General features: G+C 42.5%; 1 protein-coding gene across 4 annotated transcripts in view; it reads right to left on the reverse strand.

The window, feature by feature from the left end:
* Positions 1-15,963, reverse strand: part of LOC130296566 (myosin light chain kinase, smooth muscle-like) — a 105,398-nt gene that overhangs the window by 44,166 nt on the left and 45,269 nt on the right. For all 4 annotated transcript variants that reach the window (XM_056548225.1, XM_056548227.1, XM_056548224.1 and 1 more), the window contains 3 exons: positions 15,266-15,433; positions 12,361-12,489; positions 5,408-5,530 (listed from right to left, as the gene is read on the reverse strand). In XM_056548225.1, the coding sequence (XP_056404200.1) occupies positions 5,408-5,530; positions 12,361-12,489; positions 15,266-15,433 (420 nt within the window). The remainder of the gene's footprint in view (positions 1-5,407; positions 5,531-12,360; positions 12,490-15,265; positions 15,434-15,963) is intronic.

Raw genomic sequence — 15,963 nt, forward strand, 5'->3', positions numbered from 1 at the left:
CTGTGTTAATGGACACAATACTTGTCAGATTTAGCCACTTAAAAATGTTGCGTTTTGGGATACCACCTGTGTGTTCCTTCCCATGCTACGGTACTGGCTTAGAGTTCATTTAACCCTTTACTTCTTCATAAGAGTGACTGTGATTAATTTTAGGAGTCTGACAGTAACATTCTCCAGGTTCATTTATCATGTAATTGACTGGTGTCTGCAGATTGGATCAACAATGGGAAATCTATTTTTATTTAAACGCAAGACAGAGTTAGAATAAAGATCTACAGAATGTCAGGAAAAAAGCTTCTTTCCAAAAATATAAAAAACATATTGCCAGCTATATTGCCACCTATAGCCAATATGAGCAGGTGAAGCCACTTCAGAGATGTAAAAAAAAAAAAAAAAAAAAAAAAATTATTGGAATTTTTGCTTTCTGATAATACAAGTGCCAGTCATTTACAAACAAATGAGTCACTTCAGGCAAAGTCCAACAAGACCAGAGTCCAAAGAAACTATGTAAGAACACACTGACCTTTGGAATGTATGGCATGCTCCACTTCCTATGGGAAGCAGGGGCAGATATCGAAAATCTGTGATGTAAACTGACACTAACCATATAAAATACTGAAGGCTAAATTTACATAACACTGCACAAAAAGAACACTCTTTAAATAAAACAACAACAACAACAACAACAAAAAAAACTCACATTTCTTGATCTTTCACAATAGGCACATAATTGTGTACATGCAAGAAAAGTCATGTTTAAAGCTGTTGCTCACAGCTCAGTTTCTGAAGTCTCCATGATAGTAAAATTGAAGAAAGGAAACAAACACTGACAGTGTGATCTCTAAGAACATGGAGCAGGACCAAAAAAGTGGATTTTTGACAATTTCTGACTGGCCATTATCTTTTGTGCGAACAATTTCCTGAATATTTGATTTGTCGTGTCCAAAAACGCTACATTTATGAAAGGGGTTATAAATGTTTGAGGTGTATTTGCCATAGAGAGAGCAGATAACCATATTATTGTCCATCTGGACCAACAGGTCTGTCAACACAAACCAGGGTTGACAGATTCCACCAGCAACCAGCAGAATTATAAATGTAGCTCTGGGCTCAGTCACTTAAGATCAGTACAAGATAGGCAACGTTGAGTAATGAGAATGAACCTACACTTTAAGTAATCTAAGGTAGAAGCATTCTATGTATTGTTGTGATTAAACAGAAATATAGCATTATCTGAGGCCATACTCCACAGCAGGTATCTTGTGTCCCAGGAATGTTCTCAGTATTGGGCTCACATGTCTATGTATAACAATCACTGCATGCTCAATAAGCGGCATATCTTCTACTGGGATGAGAATATGACATCGTTGTATTAGTCCATGAGACTTGTATATTGTTCTGCACCAGGGTGTGATGCCATGAAACAACATCATTAACTCCCCATCAAAATATTCTGTAATTAAATGAAAACACATCAATCACACAACACACATGAGCGACATACAGCCCAAGGGAAAAGAAGTGTTTATTATTCTTACAACTGATTGTAGATCTGAAATGTGGGAATGGTGCACAAGAAGACCAGCTATTACTATAACGCCATGACAGCCTGTGGGAGCTGTAAATTTGCAACAGAAGGAGAACCACAAGTTGGAGATCAATGTTCTCTAGGACAAAAATCTGGCAATATTCAGTATGAGCCCTATATTTTAACATATAAGAGATTAATACAAAACATTTTATAGGTATTGCTTTAACAGGAATTCTTATTATAGGTTCAAATGTAAGGTTAGGATGAGCAGGATGTCAAAGGAACATGTAAACAGAGACAGGCTTCCTTTGTTATAACCATCTATGATGCGTTTCAGAGAAATCAGTTTTATAACAGTTTGGAAATGGAGCTCTAAGTAATCGGGGTGGTCGCTGCCAGATCTTGCCCTAGACACAGATGCAAAGAAAGCTATCAATCAAGCCTAGCAGGGGAGAAGAGAATCTACCATCGACCACCATGGTTACTTAAAGGGGTTATCCACAATAAGGGGATTTTAGCAGACAGTAATGGACATGCTTAGGAAGGATCTGCACTTGTCTTTGGGTTAAATGGCTGTGTTGTGAGATTACCATAAAGCTGTGGCTTTTTTTTGTGAACCTCATTATTTCCTGTTGAATTTTTCTTTTTTTTTTTTTTACTACAAATCCCAGAATTCCACTTTCCTACCACCTACACATCAGCCACCCCATGCATTGAACAACAAACAAGCTGGAGTCAATGAAAAAGATAATTGCTTTCTAATCAGGTGCCTCCAGCTGTTAATTCTCTGTGATTGCTCCACCCATTGAAGCAGAACAGGCTCCCAGTCATCACCTGACTAGTGATGTCAGGTCTCGGCCGCACTGCATCCTGGGAAATACTAGAGACAGGAGTCATTTCGTATGGTATTAATGAACATCCAGAGCAAAGATCACATAAGAATATGAGAGCAGCCAAAGGAGACAGGTACAGACTATATATAATGAACTACACTAACTTTACAGCCCCTGTAGCATAGTCAAATAAAAAATAAAAAAAATCCTGGAATCCCCTTTTAACCCCTTAAGGACACAGGACGTAAATGTATGTCCTGGTGCGGTGGTACTTAAAGCACCAGGACGTACATTTACGTCCTGTACATAACCGCGGGCACTGGAGCGATGCCCGTGTCATGCGCGGCTGATCCCGGCTGCTGATCGCAGCCAGGGACCCGCCGGCAATGGCCAACGCCCGCGATCTCGCGGTCGTCCGCCATTAACCCCTCAGATGCCGAGATCAATACAGATCCTGGCATCTGCGGCAGTACGCGATTTCAATGAATGGTCTGATCGCCAGCAGCGCTGCTGCGGGGGTCCGATCATTCAGAACGCCGCACGGAGGTCCCCTCACCTGCCTCTGTCCGGCTCCCGGCGTCTTCTGCTCTGGTCTGAGATCGAGCAGAGCAGAAGATGACCGATTGAACAGATCAGTATTAGCAATCATGGTATTGCTATGAATAGTCCCCTATGGGGACTATTCAAGTGTAAAAAAAAATTTTTTTTAAAATGTCAAATTAAAAGTAAAAAAAGTGAAAAATCCCCTCCCCCAATAAAAAAAGTAAAACGTCTGTTTTTTCCTATTTTACCCCCAAAAAGCGTAAAAAATAAATTTAATAGACATATTTGGTATCGCCGCGTGCGTAAATGTCCGAACTATTAAAATAAAATGTTAATGATCCCGTACGGTGAATGGCGTGAACGTAAAAAAAAAAAAAATGGCCAAAATTGCAACTTTTTTAATACATTTTATTTTAAAAAAAATTATAAAAAATGTATTAAAAGTTTTTTATATGCAAATGTGGTATAAAAAAAAAAGTACAGATCATGGCGCAAAAAATGAGCCCTCATACCGCTGCTTATACGGAAAAATGAAAAAGTTATAGGTCATCAAAATGAAGGGATTATAAACGTACTAATTTGGTTAAAAAGTTTTTTTTTTTTTTTTAAGCACAACAATAATATAAAAGTATGTAATAATGGGTATCATTTTAATCATATTGAACCTCAGAATAAAGAACACACGTCATTTTTACCGTAAATTGTACATCGTGAAAACGAAACCTTCCAAAATTTGCTAAATTGCGTTTTTCTTTTTAATTTCCCAACAAAAATAGTGTTTTTTGGTTGCGCCATACATTTTATGATATAATGAGTGATGTCATTACAAAGGACAACTGGTCGCGCAAAAAACAAGCCCTCATACTAGTCTGGCGATGAAAATATAAAAAAAGAGTTATGATTTTTAGAAGGCGAGGAGGAAAAAACGAAAACGTAAACATTTTATTGTCTGAGTCCTTAAAACCAAAATGGGCCGAGTCCTTAAGGGGTTAAACTTCTGTATACAGCATGGGGCAGAGTGACAGAGGGGATCTTCAGCTATATAGGAGCACAGATACAGAAGAGGCATACAGTACATATTGTGTGGGGGACTACAGCTATATGGGGGCTGGAGAAAGGAGTCTTAAAGGACATCTGTACTACATGAATTTTACATATTCCTGTGCCTTACCAAATTTTGACTCTCCTTCCTACGTTCCCCCGTTGCTCCGGTATCAGCCTCACAGTCCTCTGCTATCCTCGGGACGGAAACGTCACAGAGCCATCAGCGTGTCCCGCCTCGGCCGGTGATCGGCTGGAAGCTCTGGCCACATCACTGCAGCCAGTGATACGCTGACGGCTCTGTGACGTTAAAATGGGGGAACGTAGGAAGATGAGTCAAAGTTTAGTTTGTTTATTTTGCAGCCCGGGCACAGGAATATGTAAAATGCATGTAGTACAGATGTCCTTTAAATATTTGTCTGGCTGCTCTGGCATGTTTTTTGGAGACAAGTCTTGGCCAGAAGTAGTCTTCATGATAGCCCAGGCCGGATAGTGAAAAAAAGGAATAGTGAACTACTCCCATAGTGAAAGTCTCCCAAGATGTTATTTTGATTCACTTAGAAAAATTTACGTCACCTTTGAGTCACTAAATGTAACTCCTCACTTATACTGTCTGCAGAGCACTTGGGTATAACTGGTATCTACCTCTATATGGTTAGTGGGGGAGGTTTACCAAAACCTATGTAAAGGTAAAGTGTAGCAGTTGCCCATAGCAACCAATGAGATTGTTAATAAAAATTTTCAGGGACCTTTTTACAAAGTAAAACAGCAATCTAATTGGTTGCTATGGGAAACTGTACCACACTACCTCCACACAGGTTTTGTTAAATCTCCCCCAGTGTGCAGGAATATGGGCAAATTTTTAGGGTTCACAGTAATCAGAATAGGGTACATTAGATTATAGCAGTGTGCAGTGCAGCACAGTATTCTAATCCACTGCACTCTGCTATAATCTAAATTAGAGATATAGAATTAGAAGATAAAAATAAAATTGGGTGCAGACTCCGGGGCGGGCCCTGGGGCACACTTGGGGGCAGTCCATGTGGTGCCCAGGCCTTGAACTGTATAAGGGCAGCCCTGTCTGGGATTTTCTGCTTTTTCACACAGGATAGTGCGTAAAACAGAATATGCCACCTACACCTGAGCACTTTTTTGCGCAACACAGTCCAACACACACCTACAATGATAAATTCCCCCATAGCGTCAGGACACTGCAGATTTTATTAATTTCTTTATTAATTTTAAAGCTCTGCATTAATCCACAGCATAGTATGGAAATTAGAGTCTATTTGTCTTGATTCACCTCTAATATTATTAAAAGGCTTTTGTAATTATATAAAATTATAAAAGTGTTTCAGTAATCTATTTCAGTCCAAGTATTCTTTATAGTAAACCCTTCCATACATTATAGTAAAAGTGGAGATTGTAAAGGCATGTGGCATTTACTATAAGATCTTACCTTTAGATGGACTGGCAGCGCTGAAGGACACGGACCGAGAATTATGAAAATTGCTCTTCTTGTGAGGGGATTCAAGTGCAGTAGAAGGCGCTCGCTTCCCTTCTCTCTCTCTGTTTTCCCAAACTATAAGAAATAGGAGAGTCAGTTACCACTGGATTTGGTGCAATAAATACTTATTTTGTCCCTGAAAACAGAAAAATCCAACATCATTGTTATACCCCAATTACATTTTTTGGGTGCACAGCATAGAAAAATGGGATACAGTAATTTAGAAACGGTCAACAAGGTGCTGTTGACAGATCTATCATGGTCTCTATACCACAGTGGGTGTACACTGATGCACGTTAAACATGACTCAAGGATTGTCTAGATGCTGCTGACCCTTACACCACCCCTCTTACAATTTACCCTTCAATAATACTCAGACATTGCTGGTGTAAAACGGACACAGCAGACCAACTTTATTAAATATTAAGTTTTAACAAATAACCGTATGAACATCATACATAAACAGCATAACAGGTAGAACCTATCCTTAAACCAGAACTAGGGGAAAAGACCTGGAGGCACCTCGCACACTCTCCATCCTCAATCCACCTGAAAGGGACCTCCTACTTTACCCCTGGCAGTAGGTCACCAGATCCCGGGGTACCATTTTCGGAGTCGCTACCCCTCCTTGGGGCACCATGCCCGCAAGGTTATCACAAATCTGGGTGCCACCACCCAGCCAGCCAATCACTTTGTCCAGCATAAGTCTCCAAATGTGCCTCCAAGCCTTCCCCCTATTCCCGCCACAGACAGCGGGTGTGACCCCTTACATCCCGCCGCTCTGCCACAAAGCCACTGCCTTCTCCACTACCTCTCGAATCGCCAGAGTCCACAGGTCCATACCCATGGCATTCAGATGAACCCTGTCCGGATCCATGAACTCTGGCGACCCCATTCCAACTCCTGGTGCCTAACCACCTAGGCACAAACTTGCTAACAACCCGGTTCACATTTGCCTGTACCCGATTCAATGACGCCACAGACCAAGCCTGTCGCCATTGCGCCACAACGTCGGACCACATCAAAATGATGCCTGGGAAAGTAGACCACAGCCGTAACATGTCCAACTTCATGTCCCTCATAACATCCTTTACCTACGCAACCACAGGTCATTACCCACTCCATGAAGCACCAGAACATCCGTAGCCCTGTCTAAAATGACAAAAGATTGCACATGAGGCAGCAGCCCCACCCACAACATACCCACTTTTCCTAGCCACCTCACCTGTGCCTCTGCCCGGGAGAGCCCAAACTACCTACCATTCAGCCTACCAGCAGCATAAACCCCACCCTGGACCACATAAGAATGGGCAACAATCCAGATCAAGCACGATCCTGCACCTGTAACAAAAGAAAAACAGAAAAATAGCAACAAAATAATTAACAACAATTGCGGATGAACATACAGCCTAAAAACGTTCCAACTCCCACCGCCCAATACGTCTAATAGTCTCTGGAGTCAGATCCCACCGAGACGTTTCCATTGCCGCCCCAATGCAGAAAGAATGTGAGCTAAAAGGCACTTGCCTCACAACCAACCTCCCTCAAGCACTTCCTAAAAAACCCCACAAGCTGGAAGTGGGAAAGGAAATGCCCATCCTCATGCAGCAAATAAAGGACCCTAAACCCGGGGATGCACCAACATAAAACTCTGAAAGCATGCTACCGGGCACATGGCAGAAACCCCATGCTCAGTCAGCCGCACCATCACCCCTCTGCCCATCTGGTTCGTCTTAGCCCTGCGCACCCAACATTCCAACACTCCCGATATCAGCCCAGAACAAACCCCCCCACCACTGTACGACTAGGCGCCACCAATTCGGAAACCCGCAACCCAGGCAACGGAGGAGAAGAAAACGGATGGACCGGCCATCCGCCCTAATGCTACCTCCTTACCCAGCTTCTCCAGCACCAACCCCAGCTGAGCCCGAGCCAAGACCAAGTTGCAGACCCCCCCCTTCCACCGACCCTGCCGTAACACTTGGAATCCTAAAACCACAGGAAAAACCCTCCCTCAATAGCGCCGCCACCTCCCTATTTGGGTACATGTCGAGGAAAGGCGCCATCCTTTCCACCATGACCGTGGTTGCCCCCTTTTTGGTCAGTGTCCCCGCCCTTTCTTAAAACACCAGGCAAACCCGTGAACACTGGTGCTTCAAACGACACTCCGTTCCAAACTTAAAAGACCTGTCATTGAACTGCCAACACAGTCCTTTAGCTTCCCCAGCTTACCGCCCTAAACCCACGCCGGGACCACTGGTGCCTTCCCGAAAGGGCTGCAGCCCACCCCTCGGCACCGCCATGAGCTTCATCCAAAGACTGATGTCCTTGTGATCCCACCGCAGCGACGACCTGACCGCCATGTGCTGCCGAAACTGCTCATATCGCAGCCAAGCAGTCCCGCCGTACACCCTATACGCCTCCCTCACTGAGTCCATATAACAGGACGCGAGGCGCCTTTTCTCCAATCACACTGGCCAGGATCGCAAACACCTGAAGCCAGTTGGAAAACATTCCAGGTATCAAGCGGTACAGTCGCCGTTCCTCCTCTTCCTCCTTATGCTTCGAATCATCCGGATTCACCCGATCCAGATTAAATTTTTCAAGGGGCAAAAGAGAAAAAAAAAAATCTCCACATATTCCCCTTTTCCAAATTTTTTCACGGACCTCCTCCTTCAAATGAGCCCCCAGCAGCCCTTTAAAGCACACGTATACCTCCCTCTTCGCGGCGTCTGCCAATCTCACGTCCCCCCCAGCATCTCCTTCCACCTCACTGCTCGGAAAGCTGGAGGCGGGGCTAAGAGAACCCCCCTCGCCTGGCAGAGGATCCCCACGTAGCAGCCGGCTGTGACGTCCAGCAGCCGCAGTGATGTCAGAGCACACGGCCTGGGTTTCCTCCAACAGGTCCGACTCCAGCCATCCTCCCCGCCTGGAGCAGCCGCAGTGAGCTCCACCCCCTTCCACTGTCAGCAACATGGGAGGGGCCATTGCAAGTCCAGGCTCCTCAACTCGCCGCCGCTCAGGGAACACAGCTCGGCTGCTTCCCTGCTCAGCCACACCAGCGCGCCGATGCGCCGAACCCCCAGACCTCCCCAACTGCTCACCACCTGGACCTTGGTACCGGGCTGGGGCTCAGGCGGGTCGTCAGCTGGGACCGGCGTCCACCCGCAACTCCGGCCCCTCCGCCAACACCTCCACCGCCGGAGAGCTCACCATGCCCTGCGGCTGCTACGACAGCCATCCGGGACCCCGGCGCAGTGCCTCCTCCCGCATACGGGCCAGCAGCTCATCAATGGATGCCATGAGGGAGCCTCTTCACCACATGTAAGGGACCAATGTTCTCCTGTGGCTCTGTCCTGCAGACTGCCCCCTCCTTTTTCACCCCCCAGCCTTTTAACCCCCTGTCTACCCCTCCTTTGACCTCTCCTTGATCTGCACTTAGCCCCCCCTTTATTAACCCTTTCCTGCTGCTCAGATACACCCCCCCCCCCTTGTCATGCACCCCTCCCATCCAATTCTTTCCTGTCCAGGGCTTTCTGTATGTTAAGAACGCTGGGTTCCTGCGGCAGGAGTTGTAACATCATGCCATGCCCCCCTTATGATGTCACAACACACCCCCTCCATTTATACCTATGGGAGGGGGCGTGACTGTTATCATGCCCCCTCCCATAAACATGAATGAAGGGGATGTGGTGTGACATCACAAGGGAGCGTGGCATGATGCCATGACCTCTGACTTTTGTTTCAGACAGCATGAAAGTCATGACAGGTTCCCTTTAAAGGGGTACTCCATTAGCCAGCCTTCCGTGCTGCGGGGTGGGTGTGGGTCGACCACCGCCCTTATGACTTCAGGCCACACCCCCTCAATGCAAGTCTATGGAAGGGGGCATGGTGGCCGTCATGCCCCTCCCATAGTCTTCGATTGGGGCGTGGCTGACTCCCACAGCACGCACAGCATTCGGAACTAAATGTTCCGAATGCAGCCGGATGGCTGGCCAGTGGAGTACCCCTTTAAGTCCCTCAAATACCAAAGTCAGAATAGGTACTCATGTGGACACCAGAATATTTTAATGTTGTGTGTTAATAAGAGTCATATATGTAAATGAGCTAGGCTGTTTACATGGAAAAACCAGCTGTTAAAGGTTTCTCACCAACAAATATTTCTTCATTGCATATAGTACATACAAATGGAAATGAATTTGGCAATAAGAGTCATCACATTTGCAGATAAAATAGCCAACTTTAAGCCCTATGACACAGGGTGACTATTGGATGAGCGGTCACATCGATCAGCTGACAGACGAGCAAACACTTTTTCGGCAGCTGATCATGTCAATTGCGTGGCCGTATAAATAATAATTTGTTGTCAGCACATCTCCCCATATAAACAGGAGATATGCTGCTCACAATAGAAGTGAATGGCTGCATGAGCAATCCAGTGATTGTTTGTGCATCCATTTACTACTCCATATAATAGCACCCTGCTAACTGGTCAGGAGTTATTTGCCTCAACGTGGCTGGTGCCATGAAACATGTAGGGAAGCGAAGGGTTTATATTTTAATCATCAGTATCCCAGTCCATTTTCTGCAGACACCTAATATCAAGACACTCGACTATGAGCAAGTTATATTGATCAATGTAAACTGTGGTTTTAAGTATTTGTGGAACCAATTTTAATGTATATCAATAAATATGATGTTTTACAATAAACATAAGTAGGGAGTATCAAAGATAATAGGGTTGGTATAGAAGTTAATTTATCCCATCCCTATCATAGGGTGCTGTTGTGTTTATATTGGTGCCAGGAGTCATACCCATGCCAAAAAATTTAAGCTGGATGACTCCTTGAACAGCAAAATTAATAGTTTTTTTTTTTTGTATAAAATGTATTTTCCAGTTATATAATAAATAACATAAATACAATATAACAATTATTCTATGCTATATAACTATATACTAAATACTTTAGAACATATTTACTTATTTACTACACATTCTGCTTTACCATTACGTTACTTATTCTGACAGGGTTATGTAAAACCCTGATCTCATAGTTACTATACTACATTCTCCTCATATTCTTCTTATACAGTGTATGCACTCTTACACAGTATAAAGTGTGTAGGAGGGTAGAAATAGATCGGTAGCATGGTGACCCAGTGGCTAGCACTATTTCCTTGCCATACACGGGCTCTGGCTTTAACCCCTTAAGGACCAAGGACGTACCGGTACGTCCTTGGTCCTGCTCTTCTGATATAACGCGGGGTTACACAGTAACCCCGCGTCATATCATGGCGGGCCCGGCGTCATAGTGAAGCCGGGACCCGCCTCTAATAGCGCGCAGCGCCGATCGCGGCGCCGCGCGCTATTAACCCTTTAGCCGCGCGCTCAAAGCTGAGCCGCGCGGCTAAAAGTGAAAGTGAAAGTTCCCGGCTAGCTCAGTCGGGCTGTTCGGGATAGCCGCGGCTAATCGCGGCATCCCGAACAGCTGACAGGACAGCGGGAGGGCCCCTTCCTGCCTCCTCGCTGTCCGATCGCCGAATGACTGCTCAGTGCCTGAGATCCAGGCATGAGCAGTCATCCGGCAGAATCGTTGATCACTGGTTTCTTATGAGAAACCAGTGATCAACATAGAAGATCAGTGTGTGCAGTGTTATAGGTCCCTATGGGACCTATAACACTGCACAAAAAAAGTGAAAAAAAAAAGTGAATAAAGATCATTTAACTCCTCCCCTATTAAAAGTTTGAATCACCCCCCTTTTCCAATAAAAAAAAAAAAAACAGTGTAAATAAAAATTAAAATAAACATATGTGGTATCACCGCGTGCGGAAATGTCCGAATTATAAAAATATATCATTAATTAAACCGCTCGGTCAATGGCGTGCGCGCAAAAAAATTCCAAAGTCCAAAATAGTGCATTTTTGGTCACTTTTTATATCATTTAAAAATGAATAAAAAGTGATCAATAAGTCCTATCAATGCAAAAATGGTACCGTTAAAAACTTCAGATCACGGCGCAAAAAATGAGCCCTCATACCGCCCCATACACGGAAAAATAAAAAAGTTATAGGGGTCAGAAGATGACAATTTTAAACGTATTAATTTTCCTGCATGTAGTTATGATTTTTTCCAGAAGTCCGACAAAATCAAACCTATATAAGTAGGGTATCATTTTAATCGTATGGACCTACAGAATACATATCAGGTGTCATTTTTACCGAAAAATGTACTACGTAGAAACGGAAGCCCCCAAAAGTTACAAAACAGCGTTTTTTTTTTCAATTTTGTCGCACAATGATTTTTTTTCCCGCTTCACCATAGATTTTTGGGCAAAATGACTGACGTCATTACAAAGTAGAATTGGTGGCGCAAAAAATAAGCCATCATATGGATTTTTAGGTGTAAATTTGAAAGAGTTATGATTTTTTAAAGGCAAGGAGCAAAAAACGAAAATGCAAAAACGGAAAAACCTCCGGTCCTTAAGGGGTTAAACTTGACCAAGGGCAGCATGAAACTGTAGCCATGTGTGTTGGTTTTCTTCGGTTTCTTCTTACATTGGCTTCCTATGAAATTGTCCCTAGTGTCTGAGATAGTGGATATTGGATTGACATAAGGGATGGGATATGAATGGTGACAATCACTGCACAGTGCTGCAGGCTATTTTGGTGCTATGTATGCAACACAGACATTATATATTTTGCGCATACATACAGGAAAATGATCTCAGCTCTTACAATGCCACTCAAAGAGTTAAATGAAATCATCAATGTCCATTTCCAGATAAATCTTGATTTAAGGCTATTAGGTTTATGACAGATAAGGTAGTTTATCGTAAACCTTATGAATGCTTATTGCTGATATATTACTTCAAAACAGAAAGTTATCACAGGTATAAATCATTACCTTTGGTTGTTGTGGCTTTAATCCTCTCAATTTCCGGAGTGGTGATGGTGGTAGTAGTAGGGAAGCTTTCTGGTTCCAATGCCTCTTGCAAAGTTGAGAGTGATCCGTCTCTGACCAGCCGTTTGATAGCTTAAAGACCATGGGAGAACAAATCGTAGAACGTCGTCAGAGAGTTAAGTGCTGTGCTCCCAGCCTAGTATAGGGGATTGACGTGGACAAATCTGTATCATGGGCTTGAATACTTACATCTAACCTGTATGCCCCGAGGGAAGGAAATTCTTAAGGAGAGGGAGGGTTAATAAGGGTGAGGAGGAAAGCAAATATTTATATAGGTGACTAAAAAAGCAAATTACATAAATTGCCGGTGAGGTCACTGTAGTGACAATAATAAGAAACCATATGAGGTTCCTTTTTTCTCAGCTAGTCATTGTTAAAGATGAACATAGTACAAATAAAAAGCAAACCCTGCCAAAGTTCTGTTTCCTGAAAATCTCTTTTCTAAACTCTGGTGAGCAACATAACTAGTCAGATGGCAAATTGGAAGGGCAGGCGCACCCGTCAAAGTGGTTGTCCACTTCAACAATCCCTTTTTCTTAGAAAGGTTGCCGGAAAAGGAGTTGACCATAGGATGTGTTCCCGCTTAGAATCTAGCAATAAGTAGTCAATTCTCCTGCCGCACCACCACAGGGGAAACAAGGACCAAAAGAAAGTTATAATGTGGACAGTAAGATGTTCCTTGTTGCCACTCTTAGGCTAAGTTTCTACTTGTTTTTTTGTCCTGCGTTTTTTGGCCAGTGCAATTTCCTGCGTCTGATGTTTTTTCTGGTGTTTTTTCATTTGTGCGGAAATTGCATTTTTGGCCCCTTTGGCGTTTTTTGTTGGTATCCAAAATTTGTTGGGTACCAAGAAAGAAAAAAAAAAAAAAGGAGGGATGCAGTAGTGATTGCTAAAAAAAAATATATAAATTTAGTTAAATACATTTTTTTTCCCCATCTGTTTATTAGTACAGGTACTACTACTACTCCCATCATGGAACAGTCTGTGTTCCATGCTGGGAGTAGTACTGCCACCTAAAAAATAAAGAATAAAAAAGTGAAAAACACACACACACACACACACACTACATTTTACTATTGTCGGCTACATTTTTAGTGCCCTGCCCACCCACATAAATTGATCCCTCTTTAAAAATTTATAAAAATGTTGTCATATAAAAGATACATTTCGTTAAATTCAATTTTTTCCATCACTACTTTTTTTATACGTTTTTATTTTTTTTAATGGTACCCTACGAAATTTTATTAAAAAAAGGTATCCATCACTTTTTTTGGATCGCTAAAGAGAAAAACAGCCTGAAAAAACGCCAAAGTTAAAACCCACATGGCATTTTGCTTGGCGTTTTTTTTTTACTCCCATAGACTTCTATGGGAGAAAAACGCCACGATTTCAGGAAAAAACGCCAGTGGCTTAACATGCTGCGATTTTGCAAAACTGCCAAGAAGCTGAAAAACGCCCCCCAAAAAAGTGAAAATACACCAAATTGAAAACGCCAAGTGGAATTTTTTTTTTGCCATTTCTCATTGATTTACAAATAACATCTGGTCGCAGCTTTTTTTTGGGGCTGAAAAACTTAGCCTTAGTGGCATTGCTATGAGGTCTCACTTATACTTCTGTCAATGCAGTATTTTAGTTTTTCCTTTTTCAATCAATTATTCCTAATTTTCTGTATTCATTTTGTCATTATGGGGTATTGTGCACAGAATAATCTTATATATTTTTATTTAGACTTTCTGAATGCATTGTACAATAATTTTACATTAATATACACAGGAAAAAAATCTACAAACACAGTGGCCCTGATTTACTAAGAGTGGAGTGTAGGTTTCTTTCTGGGTTTTAATTCCCTACAATTTTTCCCCCACAGTATTTGCGAAGGTTTCCCTACATTTTCCACTTCTACTCACGGAAGAAGGACGTAGTCCGAAACGATCGTAGGGGTGACGCCTCCAGGCCATGCTACTCCCTTGTTCTGATACATGTGGGTATTGTTCATTGTGCACCTTCGCTTGTTCATTATACCTTTTTAATGTGAACTGCACTTTATTCATTGCTGCTAGATTTTGCTGCTATTACACCCACTTTATTCATGCAACATAGATAGTGTGCCTTGTACCTCATAGGCAATACCTACTATAACTATACTTTATGTAGGATATGGCAATTTGCCATTATAGCACTATTTCATGCACTTTTTGCCAGGAGACGTTCTTTGTCTGAAGTCATTCCTCGGTGTCTTATGTATTTTAAATTAATTTTGCATTTTATCAATTAAGTATTTCTGGTCATTACTTTTCGGTAGATACAATGCCCTTTTCTTGGTAGTCTTTATTTTCCACTTTCACTACATTTTCCTTTTTCTTACACATGCTCTGATTTCCTAAGCTGAAATCCACCACATTTTCTGTGGAAACCTTAGCCCCTTTTCTGTGACCATGCCCCTTTCCCAACAGCCATGCCCCTTTTTTGGGTTCTCTGAGTAAAATGGAGAGTTAGCCTGGTTTTTCTTCAATTCTGGCGCATATTCTGGCGCACCACCCGACAAAACATGTTGGGTTTGCAATAGTAAATGAGGGCCAGTATGTGTGAATGTACCCTGATGGTGTATTTATTACATTAAGTGATGGCATATTGCTAGGATTTGCCAACACTTTATGATCATGAGGTACAACCTCTGAGACCCCCCATAGCGCACCCCCTTTTTATTCTTACAATAGGTTGTGATCCCAATCTTGAGCTCTCTGATCATGAAGTGATGGCACATCCAATTGTAAAAACTAAATTCTACAGCATTTTACGAAAAACACATTTTATGTGACAGCTAATGAATATATTTTCAAGTTCTCACCATTGGGGGCTGAGGTAAGGATTGGCACTGGGGACTTGACTCTTCGTACACATAGTTCACCTCCACTCTGAGGGCAAAGCTCAAATGTGACTGTCAGGAATTTTTCTGTGGTTTTCACCACTTGGAGGTTACAGGGCATCTTTCTCGAAGACACGTTCATTTCAGACACTGAATAAGAGATGACAGAAGGTGAAGACATGGCTCATGATATACAAATATGACAAATATGGTTTGTTATCAGTAAGTTAACCAATGGGCTAAGCAGGCCATGAACAGGTAGTTGATAAAAGCCTTCATTGTAGCATGAGGCTATGTTCACACAGCCTCTGTTTGTGGCATTTTAAATAGTTTTTACAGCATTTTGTAATTAATTCATTTGAACATTTTTCAGGGATTTTACACAAATCAGTTCTTTGCTTGTGATTTTTCAAGCATCTCCATGAAAATGGCCCCAGAAACCTGTCAAAAACTGACATTTTTCAGATAAAAATAAACCTTATTTCTATGGCCATAAAATTAAATTACTTGTGTAAAAAACTATGGGGGAGATTGATAAAAACTTGTCCAGAGGAGGTTTACCAGCTACGCCTTTCTTTTGTGATGGAAACAGTGTAACAGGATTGGTCGTCGCCTTTTGTAAAGTATATATGGGTGATAGTTTGCCTTCTCCTTTTATATTCTGCTTTTTTAATTTTGCC

This window comes from Hyla sarda, chromosome 12 (assembly GCF_029499605.1).
Source record: "Hyla sarda isolate aHylSar1 chromosome 12, aHylSar1.hap1, whole genome shotgun sequence".
Classification (NCBI taxonomy): domain Eukaryota; kingdom Metazoa; phylum Chordata; class Amphibia; order Anura; family Hylidae; genus Hyla; species Hyla sarda.